The 24,923-nt window shown below is 40.5% G+C and overlaps 1 protein-coding gene and 1 long non-coding RNA gene across 5 annotated transcripts in view; one reads left to right on the top strand and one right to left on the bottom strand.

Annotated features, from left to right (window-relative positions):
• ENTPD5 (ectonucleoside triphosphate diphosphohydrolase 5) overlaps nucleotides 1–24,923 on the top strand; it is a 31,046-nt gene that overhangs the window by 4,486 nt on the left and 1,637 nt on the right. For 2 of the 4 annotated variants that reach the window (XM_088797399.1, XM_019733402.3), the window contains exons 2-13: nucleotides 12,423–12,706; nucleotides 13,344–13,423; nucleotides 14,882–15,025; nucleotides 17,514–17,589; nucleotides 17,862–17,897; nucleotides 18,234–18,322; nucleotides 18,630–18,709; nucleotides 19,333–19,394; nucleotides 20,380–20,481; nucleotides 21,167–21,307; nucleotides 22,927–22,983; nucleotides 23,674–23,789. In XM_088797399.1, the coding sequence (XP_088653525.1) occupies nucleotides 12,490–12,706; nucleotides 13,344–13,423; nucleotides 14,882–15,025; nucleotides 17,514–17,589; nucleotides 17,862–17,897; nucleotides 18,234–18,322; nucleotides 18,630–18,709; nucleotides 19,333–19,394; nucleotides 20,380–20,481; nucleotides 21,167–21,307; nucleotides 22,927–22,983; nucleotides 23,674–23,789 (1,200 nt within the window). In that variant the 5' untranslated portion in view covers nucleotides 12,423–12,489. The remainder of the gene's footprint in view (nucleotides 1–12,422; nucleotides 12,707–13,343; nucleotides 13,424–14,881; nucleotides 15,026–17,513; nucleotides 17,590–17,861; nucleotides 17,898–18,233; nucleotides 18,323–18,629; nucleotides 18,710–19,332; nucleotides 19,395–20,379; nucleotides 20,482–21,166; nucleotides 21,308–22,926; nucleotides 22,984–23,673; nucleotides 23,790–24,923) is intronic. The other 2 variants (XM_074327227.2, XM_088797400.1) reach the window with 1 other exon arrangement.
• On the bottom strand, nucleotides 3,286–12,506 carry LOC148758701 (uncharacterized). Its single transcript, XR_016020903.1, has 3 exons — nucleotides 12,400–12,506; nucleotides 8,843–8,938; nucleotides 3,286–3,430 (listed from the first exon to the last, which is right to left on the bottom strand). It is a non-coding gene; the product is annotated as an uncharacterized LOC148758701 (long non-coding RNA).

Genomic DNA, 24,923 nt, shown 5'->3' with positions numbered 1-24,923 from the left:
TTTAGGATGATGGTAGTATATGGATTTGAGGATAGAGACATTGGTGACTAGAAGACTGGTTAATAGGCTATGATAGTTCAAGTCTGAAGTTATAAAGGCTGGAATCTAAATTCAGGGGGACTAGGAGGAAAAAAAAGAGAAAGATATTGCAAAGGAAAAGTCACCAGTCCTTGATAACGGATTGGAGTATAGAAGGCATGAAAGGAAAATTCAAAGATGATGAAGATTTTGAGTTAGGAATTAGGAAATTTGTGGTGCCACTAATATTATAGAAACAGGAAATTAGAAAGGGTATCTATTTATTTAACCCTCCCTGTGTGTATGGGGTAGGGATGCCAAGGAAGGCGAACATTTGGAGATGCCAGTTTGAAGTGTCTCATTTTGAGTTCAGTGTTTTTAAAAGGAAAACTTAATGAAATGCTGTCAAGATTGCATGCTTTGGGGTAGATACTCTGTTCATTCTGTCCTAGGATTCCAAGTGAATACCTGGAGAAGTGCTTTTTTCTTTAAAATAAAAACTTTTAAAAAAATTTATTTTTCAATTACAGTTGACGTACAATATTAGTTTTCTGTGTACAACGTAATGATTTGACATTTATATAACTTATAAAGTGATCACCCAATAAGTCTAGTACTCATCTGACACCATACATAGTGATGACAATATTATTGACTATATTCCCTATGCTGTACTTTACATCCCCATGACTATTTTTATAACTGGCAATTTGTACAGCTTAATCCCATCCCCTTTTTCACCCATCTCCCCCCATCCTACTATCTGGCAACTATCAAAATATTCTCTGTGTGTATGAGTTTGTTTCTGTTTTGTTTGTTTATTTTGTTTTTTAGATTGCATGTAGAAGTGAAAACATATAGTATTTGTTTTTCTGTTATTTCACTTACCATAATACCCTCTAGGTCCATCTGTGTTGTTTCAAATGGCAAGATTTCTTTCTTTTTGTATATATGTACCATTTCTTTATCCATTCATCTATCGATGGTCACTTAGGTTGCTTCCATATCTTGGCTATTGTAAATAGCGCTGCAGTGAACACTGGGGTGCGTATGTCTTTTCGAATTAGTGTTTTGGGTTTCTTCAGATAAATACCCAGAAGTGGAATTGCTAGGTCCTTCTTTGTCTCTTGTTATAAAATCTATTTTGTCTGATTCAAGCATTGCTACTCTAGTTTTTTTTTTTTCATTTTCATTTGCATGAAATATCTTTTTCTATCCCTTTACTTTCAGTCTGTATGTGTGTCTTTCTATCTGAAGTGATTTTCTTGTAGGCAGCATATGTGTAGGTCTTGTTTTGTTATCCATTCATCCACACTATGTCTTTTGATTAGAGCATTTAATTCATTTACATTTTAAGTAATTATTGATAGGTATATAGTTATTGCCATTTTATTCATATTTTTTGCCTTTTTACTTTTTTCTTCTTAAAGATGTCTGTCTAATAGTCCTTGTAATACTGGTTTGGTGGTGATGAATTCCTTTAGCTTTTTCTTGTCTGGGAAACTCTTTATCTCTTCTTTGATTCTAAATGATAACTTTGATGGTTAGAGTAATCTTGGTAATAGGTCCTTGCTTTTCATCACTGAATATTTCATGCCAGTCCCTTTTGGCTTGCGAAGTTTCTGTTGAGAAATCAGCTGGCAGTCTTATGGGAGCTCCCTTGTAGGTAACTGCTTTTCTCTTGCTGGCTTTAAGATTCTCTCTTTGTTTTTAATCTTTGGCATTTTAATTGTGATGTGCCTTGCTGTGGACCTCTTTGGGTTCATCTTCTGTTGTGAATAATAATACAGTGAACATTGGCATGGAAATAATTTGTTTGAGTCCCTGTTTTCTGTTCTTGTGGATGTGTATCTAGGGCTGGGATTGGTTTGGTCCCTTTTAACCACATACTCATACATGTAATAGTAAGTGGCTATTCTTGATCACTAGGAACACATAACTGGTATTTGAGTTCTTCACAGCCAAAAAATATCCTCACACAGTGCATAATATAGGTTTTATGCACTTAGTTTATGGATTAGCTCTTTAATCACTGCCCCCTCATATGTTTACATACATGTATTTACACAAAAATATACACTAGCTTTTAGAGGGAATATGACTTGCCCCTGTTTGCTGTTGCTGATTTATAAACAAGTGATTTTATAAGAGTGACTGCAGTTGTAGTTTGAATGAGAACAAAGTATAGAATAGGAGAAAGAGCCCAAGAGTACTAGACTGTAAGTCAGGAGATGAGCTTAGTGATCTGGTTTCCAAAGCCTGAACAGATTAAAAACAAATGTGAAAAGTGATAACTATATCAAAAATCAGCAGACTGACCAGAGAGAAAAGAGAGAATTTTGCTCTTGTGAGTCTCCATGTCCATCTTCTACAGGTTGAAAAAATGACATTAGTTGAAGGAAACAGGGAAAGTCCAGAAGGGAAAGGAAAAAATGTTAAAGTAGCTGATATAAAGTAATACCCCACTTATTCGTAGATCAGATTTCTGCAAATTCTGCTTTCTTATTCCAAGCTGAGAGTTCACAATCAATGGAAAAGCATCTACAAGCCACTAAAAGAGCTGTCACAAGGTTCACAACCCTTATTCTGTTGGAGAGGTCCTCACTGCATAAGTTGACATAAGAGTCTAATAAATATGGCTCCGATTCACTACCCAAAGGTTTTTAAAATTTAGATGATGGCAGCTTATTGAAGGAGTCAGGCACATCACAGCACTGATCAGTGAGAACAGATAGCATGGTGTCAAGACCAGTTCAGAAAGCGTAGTAATAGGACGGTTTAGTGGCAGAATGGCAAACAGTCCTACCGACTAGTAGCCCTTGGAAGCATCCCAAGTTTACAGAAAAATGTAACTGATGATCATAATCATGACCCTAAATCATAAGTAAAATGTCACATTAGAAACATTTTTACCATTGTTAAAATAAGTGTTATGGTATTTACAGGAGGAGCATCTTAAAGACATCTGAGGAAATGTACTTATGTGGAAACATTCCTTGCTTTATACATGAGGTATCATTGTAATATTTCAGTCTTTCTCATATTTTTCATTTTCAATTTCACATGTTTGAAGCAGTAGCTATTTTTTGGTTGATAACAAGAAAAGGAAAACATGTTTTCACTTGTTCCCACAAACTCCAATATAAACAGTGACATATGGCACTGATCCTTATAATTACTCTTCTGCAATAGGTACCTCCCACAATGGATATGGGTTTGGAGGCGAAGATCATTTATTACCTTGGGTTTTTATTGTATTTGCTCATTGGGGCACTATTAATCCCTTCCTGATTGACAGTATTTTCTTAATCTAAAGGACTTTCACTCTTAAGGAAAGGCTTTGTGGCTGGTGAAGAAGAGAGGCAGCAGCAGCAACAGCTTCCATGCAGTGATTCTTGTAGCTAAGTCAAGCCTAAAACAATGCAAAATGAAGTCAAGCACTGCCTGATCTCGTTTTAACATAACACCCAAATGGTTTCATTGTACAGAACGGACCTTTTTCACACTTGTCTAATGACGTTTTGATTGAAATGTAATAAAGTACAGAAATAAGTGACCCGTTTATAGGAAAGAATTTTACGTTTGTTGGTAACTACCAATGCATCAATTCTAATTCCTTTATTGGGAGTTAGAATATTTGATCTTAGGGTTGTAGGGACCTTAAAAGATACGAACGAGCCTCCTGATCTGTGAGTCTTTGGACACTGGGGTCAGATGTGGATTGAACCCTGGGGTAAGAATCCTCCCCTCCCCACCAGCGTGAGATGGTTCATGTTATTGGGAAATTCTTCCTGTTCAGTCTCTTCCCCTTGTAGTTTCCATGCACACAGGTCTTATTACAGCTGCTTGGCAATGATCTAATGAAAGCTGATTTTTAAATAAACCTCTTATTTAGTTGATATTTGAAAAATGTTTGTTATAAAATTTTTCAGTGGTTTTCAAATCTGTGCCCGTTGTCAGTCTCTTTCCACCAAGTACCGCGTTTCCCCGAAAATAAGACCTGGCCGAACCATTAGCTCTAATGTGTCTTTTGGAGCAAAAATTAATATAAGCCCTGGTCTTATATTAATATAATTATAATTATAATACTGGGTGTTATATAATGTAAGACCGGGTATAATATAATATATACCAGGCCTTGTATTAATTTTTGCTCCAAAAGACGCATTAGAACTGATGGTCCAGCTAGGTCTTATTTTCGGGGAAACACGATATCTCTTCAGTACCTATGTATTAATGCTACCATTGTATGATTAGAAACTTTTTTCTGAATGTAGCTTGAAGGAAGTTGCTATTCTGTTAATGTAAATATTTCTACTCTATATCTTCCTTAATTTAGTGTTTAGTATTCACTGTTAGGTTTATTATTAGGTTATTAACAGATGTCTATAATTTTAAATATAATGACTCATTTATTGCTACTCTTTCCTAAATATCTGACTTTTATTTGAAGTATTTAAATTCATTTTCACCCTTAGGAACAAAGAGGACATTGTATGAGTTGTAGTTTTTCTGATTTTAATTCTTTTAAGTAAAATAATGGGGCTGTAACAGAAAAATTCAAAAGCTTCAAGTAGTGGGACATATTTTCAGAGAAGTTAAAAGTCCATATTGCTTTTAATTTTTCAGAGTTAATATCTTTGGAATAACATGTACTTCCTAAAACAAGAAGTGGGTAAGCTGTGCTTATAGAAATATATATATATATATATATATATATATATACACACACACACACACACTGGGGAAAAAAAGCTGAACACAAAATATTATGCAAATACTGTATAGGATTTGCAGGGGCCAGCCTCCAAGATGGCCCCCAGTGATTCTCACCTCCTAATATTCATGCCCTTGTGTAGTTCCCTCACACATTTCTTCAGGGTTGGTCTGTATGACCAGTGGAATATGGGGAAAGTGATAGATATGGGCCAAGTCACAGAAAACTTCGCTGCTTCTGCCTTGTTCTCTCTTGGTTTGCCCACCCTGGAGGAAGCCAGCCACCACGTTGTGAATACATTCAGGGCCTGTGGAGAGTCCACATGAGAAGCAGCTGAGGCTTCCTTCCAGTATCCAGCCATCAGCTTGCCAACTATTGAGTGAGCTGTCTTGGAGGTGGGTCGTCAGCCTCAGTCAAGCCTTCAGATGACTGCAGCCCCAGCCTACATCTTGACTACAGTATCATAAGAGACCCTAAGCCAGAAATGTCCAATTAAGCCACTCTCAAATCCCTGAACTACAGAAACTGTGAGATGATGTTTATTGTTTTAAGCAACTAAGTTTTGGGGTTATTTGTTACATGCAGTAATAGATAACTAATGTACAGCATCCTAAAATATTTATTGGTTTAATAAATAGAAAAGAATTTGGACAATATAAACAATGTTTAGTATCCTTTAGAAAGTTAATCACAATTTTAACTATTTGAAAGTGGTTAAAGAAATTCCATTTAGCTGTAGAACTAGCAGACTCAGAAAAATAAAATTATAGTTTTTCCTAAAACAATATGACTAGAGTAGGTATTCATTAATTATATTCGCTCTTAAAAATCTATTTAACTATTTATGAAAGTATTATTTCTCCCTTTTTTATGTCACTTGCAGTTTATTCCTATTGTCAGTTTCTGTTCAGCAGCTTCTTGGACACTCTCCTAGCTGCTTGGGCTACATCAGTAAACAAAGGATTCTTGCTCTCAAAGAGCTTATATTCTATCAGAGAACACAGACAATAAGCAGAATAAATAAGCTCTCTAGAATGTCAGTATGTGGTAAGTGGTGTGGAAAGAAGAAAAAGCAGATCAGAGTAAAGGTGGAGGCAGGGGGCGCATGAGGAAGGGAGGTTTTTGAAGGAGTTGCAGGACTTTATCAAGTGGATGTATGGAAAAGAGTGTTCCAGATAAAAGCCCTAAGGTAGGAGCATGCGTGACATTCAAGTACAGAGGTCAGTGTGGGGAGAGTGAGTAAGGTGAAAACTATCGGTAGATGAGGGGTAACCGGGAGGAAGGCAGAGCAGGTGGATCCATGAAGGCTGTTGTTGGGACTTTGCTATGAGGGAAATGAGAAGCCATTGCTGGATTTTGCAGAGGAGAGAGAGAGACATGCTCTGACATTTTTAAAGGATGACTTTGACTGTTTGTTAAAAATAGATTCTAGAGGAGTGAGGCTAAAAGCAGAGGTCTGTTAGGACAACATTAGAGTGAATCACATGAGAGATGATGGCGGCTCGGGCCAAGGTGGTAGCCATGGAAATGGCCAGAAACGGTTGGATTCTGTAAATGTAACCAAGGTAGAACCAGCAGGAAACAGACCAAACTACTTTAAGACTTGCATATTCTGATGCCAATCAGACTTTCCAGCTTCCTCTCTGACCGTTTTTCTGCCCTACACTCTCTTCCCCACCCCCATATCTGTCTTTTGCTAGAGCCATACTGGATGACCCTTCCCAGGTGACCTAGTGGGTAAAACTGGGCTCTGGAATTAGGCAATCTGAGTTTGATTTCTGTTTTTTTTCACTTACTACTGCAAGGTCTTAAATTAGTTTCTTAAGTGTCAGTTTTCTCATTATTGACTGGGGATGTTAATAATAGAACCTACTTCATAGAGTGATATTGTGAGATTAAATGAGATAATCTATGTAATAAAATACTTAACATAGTGCTTGGCAAGTATTAAGGTCTCAATAAATGTTAGCTGCTATTATTATCTAAGATTGTGTTCCTTTGTTTGGCCACAGTCTTTCCTCTATATTAAATGCTAACCCTTCTCTTCTATATCTTCCTCTGCTATGGTCCTCTACTATTTTTATTTATTATTTTTGCTTCGTTTCTCAAATCCATATGACAAAAACTCATGAGGAAATTTTAAAATGAAATCAAATTATCCGTAATTTTCCTACTGTCTGTTTTCATCTTTTTATAGTCCCTCTGGTTTTTGTCCACATGTCTAATATTTATGCAGTGACTTCTATTCATTTTTCATGTCCAGTTCAAGTGTCATCTCATGATGCCTTTCCTAATCCTCTGGGTAGATTTAGTCCTGTGCTTTGGGCTCCTTTAGCATTTTTCTGATTTACTTAAAAAGGTGTGGTTGTTTGTATATACATGTCACCTCAGCCAAAGTCAATATCTTGAATAAAAAGGTTTATTCACCTTTAATTCTCTGGCACCTATTACTTAGTAGTCATCTGTAAACATTTGCAGAATTAGACAATTGTGTGGATTATTGGGCTCTCCACCCCAGTGCCTTCTTACGTGCAACTGCTAGATTCATATTTGTGATACTCCCTTGCTCAAAATCTTCAGTGGCTTCCATCATCTGCAGAGTAAAGTCTAAGCTCTTTAGCTGAGTATTTGGTGCTCTACTATCTGACTTCAATTTGGCTTTCCAACTTTATTTTATACTATAGTTAGTGATCTGCTCACTATTCCCCAGGGCGCCCCCCCCCCATCCCTTTTTCTACATCAGTGTCTTGATTCACATTGTTTATTTTTCCTGAAAAGCTTTCCTCTTCTGTCCTAATTCCTTTGTCAGGACCCTCCTCAAATGCCACCTCTTTCACAAAGCCTTCTCTTATCATCCCAGCTGGAAGTAGTCTCTCCCTGCTTTGAAGTTTGGGAGCATGGTAACTGCTACTTGTCACATTTTAACTTTACAGAGGTAATTGACATGTATTTTTTTCCTGTTTACTCCAGCCTCTTAAAGGGTGGGTCTAAGATGATTCATCTTTGCATACTATACTTGTTAAGTAGCGTTGGGCTACTTAATAAATTCTGGAATGGCTAAATGAATGGATTAATATGTGAGTAAATAGGCTTCCTGGAATAGCACTGCTATCCATGGGCTGGTTTGGAGGGTAATGGGGATTTGAGGATATGATACATACCCTTAGTAAGACACTGGGAAAGGGGGTACACCCCGCCCCAGTGCTTCTGCAAATATCTTCAGCCCAATTATACCAAGTCCATTCAGGACGCATTTATTGATGTCTGACATGTTCCAGGCTCAGTACTTGGCACCCTCACCTTAGACGCCCCTCAGATAGATAGCAAGGTGTTCCGGGACTCTGGCCCTTGGTATTGGGAATGTAGGTCCCAAGTTACATCCCCAAATGAGGAATTGCTCATTGTGCTGAAATCTCCCAGATTTATGTCTACCTTGGTTTTGCTTTGCTTAGATAATTTAGGCTCTGGGTGGCTTGACTAATCCATTCCCATAGTTCAGTTTATAGTTTAACATTTTCATTCTAGTTACATTTTAAACTTGCTTTGTATTTAATTTTTAACTTTGTTAAAGCCAGCGTTGATGTGGAACTCAAAAGAATTTGCAGTGGGTGCTTTTACATTTCACTCTTTTCAGACTTTGGTGGAATTTTCTAGTCACCTATCCCATTCTGTTGCTTTCTACTGTTGGGAAATGCTGTGTCATTTTTACTCAAGTCAGTCAATATTGATTTTTGTTTAGGGACAAAATAGAAAGACATAAATAACAGTGTCACCGCGGAACTATACATACAAGAAAAACAAGTCTGTTCATTTTGAAATCTGTTTCAATGCCTCAAGAACCATCCTTTATAACACCTGCCCTCTTTATTCTGTTACACCTTTATATTCCAGCCATACTGAACTCTTAATACTTGAAGGTCTCAGAATTCTCTTTGTGTCAGTTTACCAGGTTAATTTCTACCTCTGCTTCAGGACCCAGCTTCGGCCTCTCATCCCTGAAGCCTACCACTGCTTTCCCACCTCCCTCCTTCCCCTTCTAAGATAAGTTACTTGCCCTTTATATCCATTTCTGTCACACCCTGTACCTATTTCTGTCAGAGAACTTACCATAGTACATTATAGGTGTTGGTTTACTTGTCTGTTTCTTCTAGTAAGCTGAAGTCGCCCCAAGAAGTGGGCCTGTATCTGATTCCTCTTTTGTATCTAGAAATTAGCACAGTATCCATTATATATTAGACACTCATTAAATGTTTATTAATTAGACAATTCAATGCCCAGCTTTCTAAAGTCATTTCAAGGATAAAAGCTATCAAGGAATATTATTACTTCTCCACTATTGGGCTAATGTTATAAAAACATGAATTAATTGGGAGTTAATAACATTATACAGTTACATATTTGTAATTATAAACATAACATTATTAAGTAATGTAAAACATTAATTAGTAGGTAATTAATCTCCTGTATAAAAGCAACAGAGTTCACTTCTTACGCAACTTCTGCCCTATACGCAGAAGTTGGCACTTAACTATCATAAAAGTAGGTGAACCAGACAAGCGTGTATGCAGAAAAAAGGTGGATAAGGGAGTGAAGGATAAAGAAGGGAATGAGTTAGCAAAATGCCTCATAGGTGCAGACTAGCACAAAGGTGAATGTGATTCATGAAGCTAGCTTAATTCAGAAGAGCTGAAATAGGAGCAAAGAGCAAAAGGCAACCACCGGTGAAAGCCAGGAATCACAGGGAACGGGCAGACGAGCAGGTGAGCACTCAGCCGGGCCCGGGGCCTCTGGGATGTGGTCTCGCAGGCTCTGGGTGACAGGAAGAAGGGAATCCAGAATGTGAAGCTCTGGGGAGGCTGAGAGAGAGTTAGTGTTTACGACAGAGACAAAGATACACTGAAAAAGACCTTAGAAGATGGGCATAGTGACAAACACTGGCTGGCACCAAAATCTCAAAGAAAAGTGAAGATAGGGCTTTGTTGGGGGTGAAAGGGAGATAGAAAGCAAGAGATAATTGAGAAGACCAATTCTGAAAGTAGTAGATTAAAACATACTGATGTATACTCTCCAATCTGTAGAAAGTAAATCTGACTACATTATTTTGAGTAACATATAAAACTTTTTATATAATTGACACATTTGGAGAAAGTCCTTCCTTGGAAGTTTGGAATCTTGATCTTCCAATGGGTAGGTAATTAATCTCCTTTTGGAAAGAAGTCAGCTATTGTATTCTTGTTAAATGGGTGAGATCCAGTCCCTGAGCTATAGGATTACTGTTCATCCTTTCAGAGTATTTATTCAACACCTACTATGTGCTTGCACTGTTCCAGCACCAGGAGCACATTAGTGAACAGTACAGACAAAAATTCCTGCCTTGTATAGCTCACCTGGAGGGTGGGGGGGAGGTCGGGGAGCCAGGAATATGAAAATGAAAAGTAGTCGATTCTATAGTGTATTAGAAAGTGAGAAGTGCTATGGAGAAATATAACAGGGAAGGAAGGTAGGAGACGTGTATGTGACCAGGTGGGTTGCAATTTTAAATAGAGCGAACAAGGAAGTCTCACAGAGAACAGTGACATTTGAGCAAATACTAACAGTGAAGGAGCAAGCTGTGCGGGCTGGTGTCACGTAACTAGGGCTCTATTCTATATACTCTGAATTGTAAGCCTTTAATACTATTCTTAAAGAAAAATGAGATTGGGAGTGGTGTTCGAAGGTGGGAGTAGAGAACAGAAGGAGCATTTTTTGTCTTCATTCTTTGCTTTCTTTAAAATCTGTTTAGTTTTACACTGAACACATGGTATGACTCTGCAGTTTTCCTCCATGAAAACAGATACCTAGTATGCATTTTTCCTCATTGGAATCTCTTTTGGAAGAAAAACAAGTGTTTGTTTAATGGAAATAGAGGCTGGAGAGGTTTATCAGAAACCGTGATGATAAAGTCTGAGTGAGCCCCGAAGAAGCTGCTGTGGCATCAGGAAGGCTGGGGACTGACACTTCCTGAGGGAGAAAAGGGACCCGGTGTTGAATGTGCTTCAAGCTCTGGATAGGCAAGAATCTGTAAATACTCAGAGAATCTGAAAGGTGGCTTCTTTCAGTTATTTAGATTGATCTGCGTGACTAACTGTTTGCTGTAAAATAAGAATCAGCCAAAGGGAGTGATTTAAATGTGAGTATGAACCTGGCCAGGCAGCTGCCCTGTTTCAGTGGTTGATTTCCTGGGATGAAGTTTCCTTTGTGTGAGATTCTAAATATTTTCCTTTCCTAGCCAATAGCTCTCATTCTTCAAGATAGAAAGAAGTTTAGCCTTGAATACTGTTCAAACTAATAATTCTAACTCTGCCTTTGTAGCCACACCGAGCTACTCTATAGTTATTTTAAATAGTTTTAAATTACAAATGCAATTAACTTTAATTTACTATGTAGTATGTCACCTGTGAGGAGGAACACATTTTAATAAAAAGAAACCCTCGGAGATCAACAAACTTGAGAATGATTGAGAATCCTCAGTGTACTCCAAATATACTGAGTGTTCTGATAGAGATAAGAAGACTTATCTTGTTATAAGATAAGCGGGAGACTTTGGAATTAAATCTTGTTTAGCCAGTAACTATGACTTAAGGTGAAGTCCAGAGATGAAAGTTGGACAAAACTATTTTAAGCAAAGGGACAATTAAGGAAGATTTAAATGTTAGAGGATAGGTATGGCATTCTTGTTTAATACAGGGAGAAAATATAGCCTACCCTGGAGATATTTTTCATGTGACCTTACTGTAGGTTTTCAGCATCATTTGTATCCAACCTCCCATAATAAACAAATTCAAAACAAATAATGCTAAGCACTAATGCTAAGTTTTACGTCTTTGCTTAAGGACACATGAAGAAATAGAGGCAGTAAGTTGCCATAAGGGAGACACTTTGGAATCGGGGGAAACAGAAAGGTTGGCAAGAGTGAAGACTGACTTCTGATCAGCGTCTTGTCACTGACCTGCTTTATGACTTTCAGCAAGTCATTGAACCTCTGTCTCTTAATTTGCCCATCTGCCCTAGGTTTTTATGGGGATAACATGGCCTGAAACCTGTGAAGGATGTTTTAAAAACCACAATGGTCTATTTAAGTGTTTTGAAGTTACACTGATTTCCTTAAAATGGGGTTGTACTCGTACGTGCCATTGGCAGTACTGTTGGTCACAGGTGGCAGTCTGGTGGCCTGAGTTTTTGAGGGCTGTGAACACTGCAGTGCTAGGGACTTTGTAACTTCTTTGGAACTTTATAACTTTAGGTCAGAAATGGAAGCTTCTTATTCTATAAAAAGAAGAACGAGAGGGAAAGGGGGACGGGGAGGCTTAGTAGATGAAGACCAAATTGTCGAAATGGAAGGAAGAAAATTAAACTCAACAATAGGAGCAGGGTGGCAGAGAGAGCCTTTGAGTATGTGAGACACACACTACAATTAAAAGTAGAGCATGGGAAAATATATTTTAAATCCCAACTTCCTTCTGCAACCAGATAGCCTTCAGAGGCGGTGCTAAGAGTCTGTGTCACCCAGGTCTAGCTCATTGTGCTGGTTATTAGAGAAGGAGCACCTTGAAGCAAGGTGTGGGGTTTCTGTAATGGGTGTTTCTTCCTTGGCAGGTGTAAACAAAAAGGCCAGTTGGTCTAACCTTGTGTGTCTTTGTCCTGTAAGCCACTTCAGGTGTTTGAGCAGCTGTGCTTGCAACAAAAGCCGAGACTCACCACATCTTGGGAAGAGAATGGCCACTTCCTGGGGGGCAGCCTTTCTCATGCTGGTGGCATCCTGTGTGTGCAGCACTGTCTTCCACAGAGATCAGCAGACTTGGTTTGAGGGGGTCTTCCTGTCGTCCATGTGCCCCGTCAACGCCAGTGCCAGCACGTTGTACGGGATTATGTTTGATGCCGGGAGCACTGGAACACGGATTCATGTTTACACCTTTGTGCAGAAGATACCAGGTCAGTGCAAGTGGTGCCCTCGCCAGAGTCAATAAATCTACCCTCCAGCATCTCCTCTCAGAAACGTGCTGAGAGTGTGTGCTGTGAATTACAAAATCTCAACGGCTACTGAATGTCTTTCTTCAGAGAACATATCAAACTATACTGGAACACATATGGTTTAATTCAGTGTGAAATTAAGATAGATCTGGGCTGTAGTTTGAAACCGATGTGTCCAAGAGTATTTTGTCTTTCCTTTTCTCTAAAGATGGTTGATACTCCAGGGTCCAGAATAGTGAGACTGTTGGAAGTGGTCTTGAGAGAAGGAGCACTGCCATCCTCGAAGGGGATGAGGAGACCCTGAAGAGTGACCTTTTCTGAATTTCCAGTGTCCTACCTTCAGGTTACATATAGAGCTAGTGTAACCTGAAAAAGTAGGAACTAGGTGTCCACCAGAGAAATGACAGAGGGACTCTCAAAGGTTCCCTGTCGTCCTCTGTTCCCTCCCAGCGCTCCTGCAAGCCGTACCTCACAGGTGGGATTACCTGGACTAGTGCAGGTTAATCTAGTAGCTCATATAGTACAGAACCCAGTGTCAGAAGCAGCCTAGCCTGGTAATCAGTTCTCTCTCTTCTGTTTTATTCCATGGACAAAATAGGACAGTTGCCAGTTCTGGAAGGGGAAATTTTTGATTCTGTGAAGCCAGGACTTTCTGCATTTGTAGATCAACCTAAGCAGGTGAGTTTTTTAAAATTAGATATTTAGGTTCTCAGTGCTTTGACAACATTACCACACTGCTGGTATTAAATATCTCAGTGCTGTTCACTACTGATTCTGAGGTCCTGCGTGAGATCAGTTTTCTGTCTTCCACTAATCTCCTGTATTAACAGTAATTGTATACCCGGAGCCCACTAGGGCTTTGGTGGAAGGAGGCTAAAATGGACTGTGACCATTGGGGGTGACCCATCTTTTAGGAGATTGCTCCCTTTGTATTTACTGTTGAAGAGTTTGAGTTGAAGCCGTCAGCTGCACTGATTAATGCAGATGCAGAAGATGGACATGAAGTCCTATAGGGTATGAGGTGTAAACATGACAACTGAGGGAATGTAGACCCAGTAAACTCCATTTTGGAGTGCCTGGATATAGGACAGAACCATGCCTGTGCACTAGAAATTAGGCAAGTACCCATGATAGCAAAAATCTTTGGTAGTAGAGGGTGAGTGGAGAGGTTTTTGTCACTGTATTTCACACTTGAGTTCCCACAGCTTGTAACACCCAGGGTGTCAGAGGCCACACTGAAATAAAATAGAATAAGGCAGAATGTTGAACTATGGTAGCAGACTTAACGGTATTGTGCAGTGTCACAAGCATAATCATTAACCAGGGGAGACCTTGATGTGAAAAATGGCTTGAACTTGAACTGAGAAGATGTTTATTTTCTCAGCTCACTGTTATGAAATGGCAAATGTGCTAGAAAACTAAAAGCTTTTGAAAGCAACTATATTATGAGAAACTGACTTGACATTTAGAGAAGATTGTGTTGTGGTTGCTATTATGATGATTAAGAGGCAGCATGTTTTCAGAATAGATGTTTACTCAGGGAAACAGTGGATTTAAAATAGTGGTTTTGAATTTGTCATAAATTGAGCACCTATGGTGTACCACGCATGTTGGTGCTGGTGACACAAAAATGAACCTGACAGTCTGTCCTTATGGAAATCATAAAAAGGGCAGCATAGTAACAGCCGTGTTTGTGCGGCACCTACACATAGTCTGCCTCATCTAATGCACACGACAGTTTTGCGGTGCTATGAGGTGTATCTCCCATCTCACAGCTGAGGAAGCCACGCCCAGGAAGCCCCTATGTTAGGCCACAGGGCCAGCAAGTGAGTCTTCCAACTCCAAATCCTGAGTTCCCTTTATCATACTCAACTTTCTGGTCTGAAGCTAATTTATGTGAGACAAAATAACAATCCGTTAAAATGACTACACTGTAAAAGAATCATTTTTATTATGACTTACCCGAAATGAAGTGGATTCTCCTTCCAAGAAGCCCGCTTCTCTAGGTTTCTGCTCCTGTGGAGCAGAGGTAGCGCCCGGCCCCCACCTCACTCCTGTCACTCCCTGGAGCATGAGGGACCACAAGGGCCACCATATGGACTGTTCACTGGCTGAGTGGCTCATCCCTTTTTGAAGGGTGCTGACACTGTTCGAGGACTCTTAGAGGTGGCCAAAGATTCAATCCCCCGAAGTCACTGGAAAAGGACCCCCGTGGTCTTGAAGGCCACAGCAGGACTGCGCTTACTGCCGGAAGAGAAAGCCCAGGCTCTGCTCCTTGAGGTGAGTTTTGGAAATCATCTGCATCTGGGATAATTCTTTTTCCCTATGTTAATGGTTTTTTATGGGTATAAAGCCCTTTAGAGCGTCACTGTTAACTTTAGTGTTTCACCATCACTAACTACACTGTGGTGACTCTGGGCTCTTTTAAAGCTAGTTATTTACATTTTTAAATGTTACTCTTGAAATTATAGAGTTTTTCTTAAAAAGTTTAAAGTTCTGCCTTTCCATGATATTCTTAATTCTCTTAACTTGTTACAGCTGAATCATCAAAATGGTTTTTAATCAAGTTTAATGAGGAATAACTTATGTACAATTAAATGTATGTATTTGAAATGTACAGTTAAATAAGTGTTGGCAAATACAGACATTTCCTTGTGACCCTTCACAGTCAGTTTCCCCCTCCTGGGAAACCAGGCAATCAACTCATCTGCTCTGTGTCTTTATAGATTAGTTTTGCTTGTTCTTACATTTCATATTAATGGAATAATATAGTTTATATATTCTTTTTTATGTGTCTGACATTTTTCTTTCAGCATAAAGTTTTTTTGAGAACAATCATAGAATTGTAAAGGTGAAGATTTTTAAAGATAATCTATTTCAACTCTCAGATCAAAACTAAGTACAGAAATCTTTTAAAAATTCAGTATTTTTAACATTGTACATTTTTATTATGCAAAAATCAGGTATGTTAATAAGATTATTAAGATGAAATATTGTGAAGAATATAGGTAGAATCCCATTATAACAAAAAATCATAGCAAAAAGGACTCTGTATTACAGGTATGCTAAGTCAGTTTTCTACATCCATTCTCTTTTGACTGTCCGTACAGAGATCTTAAATCTGTTGTCCAAGGACAAACTGCCTGGAATGTCTGCATGAGAACCTGAATTCCTATTCCTCATTCATTCATTCACTCGTTTATTCTTTATGTGAGTGCTTTACTGTGTACTGGGCACTGGTGAAGTTCCTGGGGATATAGAGCAGGGAACAAAAATGACACTGTCCCTGTCCTCATGGAGCTAACATTCTAATTGCAAAGACAAGATAACTAAACAAGTCAATACAAAGTATGTCAGGTACTTTAGAAGCTACGGAGAAAAACTCAAGCAGGATAAGCAGATGGGGAATGCCAGTGGTCGTGTGGGGATATGCTACTGTAAATGCTGTTGTCAGGGAAGACCTCATTGATAAGATGCATTTGAGTAGAGAACTGAAGGGAATGAACAAACATGCTATGCAAGACGTTGTGAGTAGAATATTCCAGGCTAAAGAAACAGCAAGTGCAAAGGAAGCAGGAATGTGCTTGGTATGTTCAGGGAACAGCATCAAGGTTAGCGTGCCTGGAGGAGAGTGAGTGATGGAAGGAAAGTAGGAAATGAAGTCAGGTGTGAGGGGTTTATCGTGTGAGACCTCAAAGGCCAGTGTAAGGACTTTGGCTTTTTCTCTTAAGAAGGAAGCCACTGGAGTGTTTTGACCGAAGGAGAAACACGATCTGATGTCTGTTTTTAAGGCACCACTCTGGCTGCTCTGTTGAGAATAAATTGTGGGGAGAGGGGAGAGGTGGAGAGGGCAAGAACAGAAACTCTCTTTCTATGTTTATTCCTGTTTGCTTATCTAGCTTACAAGCTTGTTTGTAGATCACTTAACTGGCTTTTCCTGGTTGAAACAGGGTCCAGAGGTCACTGCCTGGAATGTTGTGTCCCATCAGAAATGAGAACAGCCAACAGACTAGAATTCTTCCTATTCCTATTTGGAAACACTCCTCTCCCCTCCACACTCAATGATAATCGTATAACATAAAAATAAGACATAACACCCATTCATTGACCTTTATTTATGGAGTGTCAAGAGCATTTGTGCGAGATCTTCATTTTCATCTTCTGAAATAGGAGAAATCTGGATCTGGGTCTCTCTAGACTCTTTTGAGGCCCCAGCCATGTGCCAGGATTTGACAGGGGCTGACAGCAGAGTACCTCAGCCTGTGGACGTGAACTCCTTTACCAGGAAGGACAAAGTCTGTAAAATTTGATAAGAGAGAAGCAGAAACTTTCCTGCAGTCTCAGGAGCCACCGAGGCCCAACTCTTCTCTACTATCCAAGTTTATCTGCGCATCTAAAAAATGGAGTGGGAAAGGGTCCTCCTAGCTTCCAGTATATGTCCAGGTAGAAGTAATCAGGTGTACTAAAAAATTACAGGACCCTGAGCTGGCAGGGTCAAATGTGTGTCCTTTCTTAGGTCCAATTTACCTATAAATGTAGATGGTTTAATTGCGGTTTATTTTAAAGTCAGGGGAATCTCTGTGTTTTGCTTTTACAAGAAACCAATAATGGCTTGCCTGTAGTTTCTTAGGGAAAAGAAATGAATTTTGCTAAAATTTTATTTTGGGGAAATGAGAAGAGTAGTTTTCTAAGCCTTATAAGACACAGCCAAAATATGGAAATCTGTTTTATTGCCTTAGAGAATCGAAATTTTTTCCTTTTTCTCTAGGTAAAAGAGATCTTCAAGCAGTCACCTTTCCTGGTACCAAATGACAGTGTTAGCATCATGGACGGATCCTATGAAGGTGGAGAGGTGTTGCTATATGTTCTGGGGGAGAGGGCGAGGGTTAATCTGATGAAAGGAACTGGGAACAGGGATGGGGTGCTGAAGAAAACAGTACTAATTAAGGAGAAAGAAATAAGCAAGGAGGAATGGAATAGCAAGAAATGGAAGGATGGGGAAAAGGGACATGAAATTCAGAGAGAAAACAACAAAGATGGGGCCAGGGAAGAGAGAGGAAAATGTAATCTGGGATGTAATCCTTGTCTTTCTTTCTTCTTCTTTTTCTTTTTTTAGGCATATTAGCTTGGATTACTGTGAATTTTCTGACAGGTAATACATTCTCAAGTCTATCCTATGGCCTTGATTGGGTTTTACACATAATCAGAGAGCAAAAATACCTTTTGTTCCTGTATTTTTCTGTATTGTTCTTTCCTTTTATTAAAAACAAAAAACAAAAAAGGAAAGACAGGAAGTTAATGTTTATAACTGGCCTTCAAGGCCTCGGCTGTAGCAAGAGTCCTTCTAGGTTAGTGTTCACCTTCAGCCTGTGGGGGCTGGGAGCCCTGGAGTAGGCATGGAAGTCCTCCAGAGCAAGAGAGAAATTGCAAACAAAAGAGTGCTGGGCTGTCCAGGAAGCAGATGTTCAGAACTGGCTCTCATTCACAGGTCAGCTGCATAGCCACAGCCAGGAGACTGTGGGGACCCTGGACCTGGGGGGGGCCTCCACCCAGATCACATTCCTGCCCCAGTTTCAGGTGAGTCATGAACATGAAGGTTTGGTTAGCACTCACTAGGCAGGCATATCATGGTGTTAAGAAAGTGGTACCCTATTTTCAGACAGCAGCTCCACCACAAATAGGCTGAGTAGAGGCAATTAAAGACAGAGTGAACTTCCCTTTGCCACTGTTCAGTCCCTTTGATTCCTCAAGCCTTGTGAGATTAGCAGTTTATTTTGTCTCCTTTATCTCTGACTCATTTTGGTGGGGGGACAGGGATGGTAGTGATAACATCTTTAGATATTCTCAGATCCTGAATAGTCTTTTTGCTTTTTCTGATTTTCAGAAAACCCTGGAACAAACCCCTAGGGGCTACCTCACTTCCTTTGAGATGTTTAACAGCACTTATAAGCTCTATACCTATAGGTGAGGAGGGGGACAGGGAGGAATAATAATATTTCACTTGGTATGATTCCCCTAACTTTTCAAAGCATTTTCACATCTATTATTGCATCTGACCAGCCTTACATAGTCTTTGCCAGTTCCCAAAGGCCTATTAACTGAAACTCAAGCCACTTACCAACGGCCAGGGGATCCAAGGATTTCTCCGTTGTTGGCGTCAAAAGTATATAACTTAGTCAAAAGGTTTCTCCACAAAGAGGTCACTCAGAAAAGGTTCAGCCAAAGCTCTGTGCCAACTCCACTGAGCTTGCCCTCGGATATTGATAATCCAGCCTAGAATTTGATCCCAGTGGGGCTGGGAGCTAAAATAATGAGAGCTTTTCTGGGGATGGTTCCCTAGGATAGGACCCTAGGAAGCGTCACTATCTCTGGCTTTTAAATTGCCGCTGTGGAAAGTTCTTACTGCATGGCCTTGATCTAAACTACAGAAATTACCACTTGTCCTCTACACTAGATGAACAGGTCACAGAGAACAAGGTTTTCCTCCCTCTAGAGGGAGACAGAAATCATGTTACTTTTGAAAGAGGTAACTTTAAGCTGGAGAACTTCAGGCCCAGCATGAAATTAGTCAATCCTGTATTTTACAGTTACTTGGGATTTGGATTGAAAGCTGCAAGACTGGCAACCCTGGGAGCCCTGGAAACGGAAGGTTCGTCTGGGTACCGGTGCTGGTTGGGGTATGGTGAGAGTGACATCCGTACTCAGCTTGCCTTTTCCCTTCCCTGGCAGTGATTCTCTGGAGGAAAGAGTCACGCTGAATTAGGAAGCATATGTTGTACAATGGACATAATAGCAGCAAATTCCTTTTCTCCTTTATAAGTTCAGAAGTCTTAGTATCCAACACTAGCCATTTCTCGAATGAGGTCTGTTTGTATATGGGGAACAGCCTGTGGCCAGAAGACTGAGGTATCTGCAGAAATTCAGGGCTCAAAGAGTGAATTTGAATTTGGCAGGACCTTCCTCAAGCCCTTAGCGTTATGTAGGAGATGCAGGAAGCAGCAAGGTCCACTTGCAAGGTGGTATAGCTGAGCAACTCCTTTTATCTCTTCACAGGTGGTGCAAGGGTTAAGGGCTCAGCTTTTGAGGTCAGGCAGAACTGGGTTCAGTTTGTTGTGTGATTTGGGGCAAGTTAGCTAACCCTTCAGGCCCCTTTTCTCACCTTAACTAAGATTGTGCGTTTAATGCACTTTGTATGGTGCCTAACTCACAGTAAGCTATTATTGGGATGATTGTACAGCATGTCAGAGTTTATAAAAACATCAAGTGTATTTCACTTAGGCCTCACAACAACCAATGGAAAAGTAGAACGGTATTTCCCCCCCATTTTAGAAAGGAGAGAACTTACTCCATTGTAGGAAATTGGATTTCTCTGAGATGTGATGAAAGCCATGGATCCCTCCACCAAATATACACATGCTCAAAAATTTGCCTGTAGTTTCAAAGGGTTCACCAACCCACAAAGCCCATCTATGAACTCTGTTAAGAATTGCTGTCATAGGATGTAGTTGCGGAACTAATTTCATCATTTTAAGGCCCAGCCACCTTGGTGATTCCTTTCAACCTTACTGGCTTCTTGCTTGCCTTCCTCCCTCTCACATCCTTGCCTCTTACTTTGTGGTCTGGTTTTTTTCCAGGGATTGATGGATACACTTTTCGCAGTGCCTGTCTACCAAGGTGGTTAGAAGCAGAGTGGATTTTTGGGGGTGTGAAATACCAGTATGGTGGCAACCAAGAAGGCAAGTGATGTCCTTTCACTGGTTGACATTCTTTTTACAGTAGAAGTCGGGGAAAGTCCCATGGGAAACTTTTTCCAGAGCACAAGAGAAGCTTGTCATGTTGCAGGGACTCATTCCAAATAGATCTTGGTATGCCTCCAAGGAATAATGTGAAAGGACAGCGGACAAGGCAGCTGCCACTATATCCTGCTCTTTCCCTGGCCAAGTATTGTGGGTCCATTCTTACCTGGGTGTGATGCATTAAGGGGCTCTGCCTTGAGCAGGGTGGAACTGTTTCAGGTTCAGTTAATGTTTAGCTATTTATAATAAAACTTAAAATTGAGATGATAGGAACAGTAATTCACTTCAAGTATTATAACAGGCACAGACCTTAAAATCAAGGAAAAAACTTGATTTTTCAAGGAAACAGGCAAGCCTTCTGGCTACTTCAGCTCGAGGTCGGCTGTGGCTGGTTTTTTTGAACACAGGTTTGGGAGGGGAGCCGCCAGAGCAGCAGGTCCCTTTGCTCCGGAGCTGTGAGGCTGTGGAAGTTTGCTCGTCTTAGGGAGCCCTTTGTCCTGAGCCTCAGCCTCTGCTTTCCTCAGCCCCAGCCCCCGGCTCTTTCCTCTTTGGCTGCAGCCGCACATAGTGGTCCCTTCCTCTGTCATTTTTCTCACCTTGCCCCTGTGCTCCTTTGCTCTGGCAGGGGAGGTGGGCTTTGAGCCCTGCTACACTGAAGTGCTGAGGGTGGTCCGAGGAAAACTTCACCAGCCAGATGAGATCCACAGAAGCTCCTTCTACGCTTTCTCTTACTATTATGATCGAGCTGTTGACACAGACATGATTGGTAAGTTCACTCCAGGTGTCAGTCCAGAGAGGAAACCCTGCAGGGCTGCGGTGGGAGGGGGAGGGGGAGGGGGAGGGGGAGGGGGAGGGGGAGGGGGAGGGGGAGGGGGAGGGGGAGGGGGAGGGGTGGGGGTGGGGGTGGGGGAGGGGGAGGGGGAGGGGGAGGGAGAGGGAATACCTGAAATGCTTCATCAGAGCTGATCTCCCTCCTCTCAGTGTTGGTTGTTGAGTGACACTAGTTAGTCAAATAGAAGGGTGAATATGACAGAATCTTTTGGAGCTAGAAAATGGTCTTAAAAATTTACACGAAGTCTTCTTTTTTAAACTTTTTTATTTAGGTACAATTGACATAAAACGCACAAAATTTTTTTTTTTAAGTACAGTTGATCTATATTAGTCTCAGGTGTACAACATAGTGATTCAATATTTATGTACCTTACAAAGTGATCTATCTCCACAATAAGTCTAGTAACCATCTATACAAAGTTATGATATTGTTGACTATATTCCCTATGCTGTGCATTATATCCTCTGACCTGTTTATTTTATAACTGGAATTTTGTGCCTCTTATTCTCCACTGTTTTTACCCATCCCCCACCCCCTTCCCCTGGCGACATCGGTTTGTTTGTGTCTGTGAGTCTGTTTTGTTTTGCTTTTTAGATTCCATATATAAGTGAAATCATATTGTATTTGTCCTTCTGTCTTACTTATTTCACTTAGCTTAAAAATGTACATATTTAACGTATACAGTTTGCTAAGTTTTGACATACGTATTCACCCATGAAACCATCACCAAGTTCAATATTTAAAAATATCCATCACTCCAGAGTTTCTTCTCCTTTGTAACTATTTTATTTTTGTTTTTTTTGTTTTTCCCCTTCTTCTGCCTGCCCCCCCCCAACTCTAGTTCAAGCCATTGTTTCTCAGTCTAGTTGTGTAGGACACAGCTCCCTGGCCCATGCTGGTGTTATGAGCCTTGCGCTCCCCCCAGCTGAGGCATTCGGTGGCCGGTCCTTGGTCAGCTGCTCACAGCAGCGCACGGCAGCTTTTGGCAGCTTTCGCCCACTGCCGACCTCTCACGCTGGTTGCCAGCCGTTCCTGGAAGCACACAGCAGCACACAGCAGCCCACCGCAGCTCACGGCAGCCCGGCTCCAGGGACAGCCATTGTTCACAATCTTAGCTGTAGAGGGCGCGGCTCACTGGTCCATGTGGGAATCGAACCAGCGACCTCGGGGTTAGGAGCAGGGTACTCCAACCACCTGAGCCACCGGGCAGGCCCTATAACTGTTTTTTTTTAATATCACAATAGTAATGCTTCTGTTTAGCTGTGAGAATGTATGTATGTGATCTATCATGGCCTGAGATATGAATTAATTTCCTATATTTTAGTGTGTTTTTTAATTGGGTCAAATTTTTTATTGTGGTTAAATAATACATAACATAAAATAGATTATAATAGACTGCATAGATTATATTGTATGAACATGTCATGTTTATCCAATTTTCTAATGTTGACAATTTTATTTCCTGTTTTTGTTTATTACAAATATCATTAGCATGAATTTTCTTGTTTCTTTGAAAGCTTTTTGACATCAGCTACTGTTCTATTTCATTTCAGATTATGAAAAGGGAGGTGTTTTAAAAGTTGAAGATTTTGAAAGAAAAGCTAGGGAAGGTAAGTGTCAGTGGCAGCCCTTGAAGGTGAGTTGTGAGGCTGTGCCTGCCAAGTCCAGTGACCTTAAAGGGACTAACGTGCCAGTCAGCAGAAAGGCCCTCAGAAGGCTGGTTTCCTGTCTTTGCCAGGAGTTAAACACACTAGGTGGCATAGAAAAATATGAGAGTACAAGAGGAAATAGTGAAAATCTGTTCTTCTTTCTATATTTCTTCTTTAAAAATTAAAAATTGTAGTAGTGTTATCAGTGTTATCATGATACACTGAGCTCCAAAATATGTGGGAAGTAGCCACAGAGGCTTCCGTGAGAGAGTCCATTGAAAACATAAATGATCTTAGCCAGTGGCCCCAAAGTAGGGCTGACTGGTATTTCCTTGCCTTCTGGGCCTCAGCACTAATAATGCATGAAGGACTTGGTTGAATTAAGCCCCAACAATAGTTCATAGAAATTTAGCAAATAATCTAGGGCCCGTGTAAATTTGAGTAAAATATAACATCAGAAATGTGCAAGTTCTTAAGAAGCTGCGTGCAGTCTTGTAGAGGCTGTCAGTGTAGTTCTAGCCTCCAAGACTCGTAGGCATGAACCAAATGGAGACGTCTGCTTCACTTATTCTAAGTCTATATTTAGAGAAAATTACACACCCCTCAGTAGGCTGCAAACTTGAATTCCTCTCTTCACTCTCTCCACTTCAGTGTGTGACAGCTTGGAAAACTTCACGTCAGGCAGTCCTTTCCTGTGCATGGATCTCAGTTATATCACAGCCTTGTTGAAGGATGGCTTTGGCTTTGCAGACAGCACCGTCTTACAGGTAAGAGACTGGGCAGAGGAGTCTCATAACAGACTTCTTATTTGGGAGTTGGGAAGAAAGAGTTCAGAACTTGTTTAGTAATCAGAGTGGCTCTGGGTGGCATTGGGAGGATTTCTCTGCAGGCTCTGTGCAGGGCACTGTGAATGTGGGCGATGACCTTGCTGCAGTGGCAGCTTCTGAGTATATTAGGCACCTATCCCAGTGGTCACAGAGCAGATAGGCTTACAGCCCAAATTAAGAGGCCCAAGTCGCATGGTTTATTAAATCAATTTCAAAATGCAGGGCGAGAAGCAAAGGGAAAGAAATGGGACAGGTGAACACACAGGAGAGGGTCCAAGCAGGTTGGAAGTGCCACACTCCCTGGATCCTCCTGCAGCCGATCGTGTGCGTACAAGCACTAGAACTGAAGTTTAATTGAGGAGGCAGGACAGAAGGGACCGGGAGCAGGTACTTTGTCCAGTAGCATTAGCTCATTCATTAGCCCATGAGGTGGTTCTATACAGCAGAGGACGTGAGGGACCAGAAGGGTGTCACCAGTAAGTGGCTTATTTAAGACCTCGTGAATATTGAATGCCTTGTATATACGTAATATGTCATGTGTATTTTATATATATTTCATATGTGCCTTGTGTATTTAGTGCCTCTTGATCTTGGGTCCCTCTTTGTTGTCCTCTGTCCATGTTTCAGAACATGCAGGCTCAACTTTATTTGTCATAACTTATTTATTCTAAACACATCTTACGTTTCACCCATCCCATTTATTTTCTTCTATCCCTTAATTGAGTAATTGTACATTATGGTTATGTTGAAAGAAGGTCCAGCCTAAGAAGAAGTCTTACGAGAGTTTATTTGAGCCAAGTGAGGACAATTGTCAGGAAGCAAAATCTCAGTGGATTGAGAAAATGCTCTGGAGAATGGCAGTTCTGCGGTTTATTTTATACACTAGAACCATATATTAGAAGGAGATGTAGGGAGGGTTTTTGTACACAGAATCCATTGGTAGTAGATAAAGGGGGCGGGAGAAAGCCAAGTGGGGAAACCTCTGAGATTGGATACAAGCCAAAACCGAGAGACATATAGTTTTTACATCGATGGGTACAGGACAGGTAACATTTACAGCACAGGGAAGGTGTG

The sequence above is a fragment of the Rhinolophus sinicus genome, chromosome 3 (assembly GCF_057876585.1).
Source record: "Rhinolophus sinicus isolate RSI-liver-muscle chromosome 3, RSI-T2T, whole genome shotgun sequence".
Classification (NCBI taxonomy): domain Eukaryota; kingdom Metazoa; phylum Chordata; class Mammalia; order Chiroptera; family Rhinolophidae; genus Rhinolophus; species Rhinolophus sinicus.
Note: the sequence above shows the minus strand (reverse complement) of the source record. Positions and strands in the feature narration are given on the sequence as shown.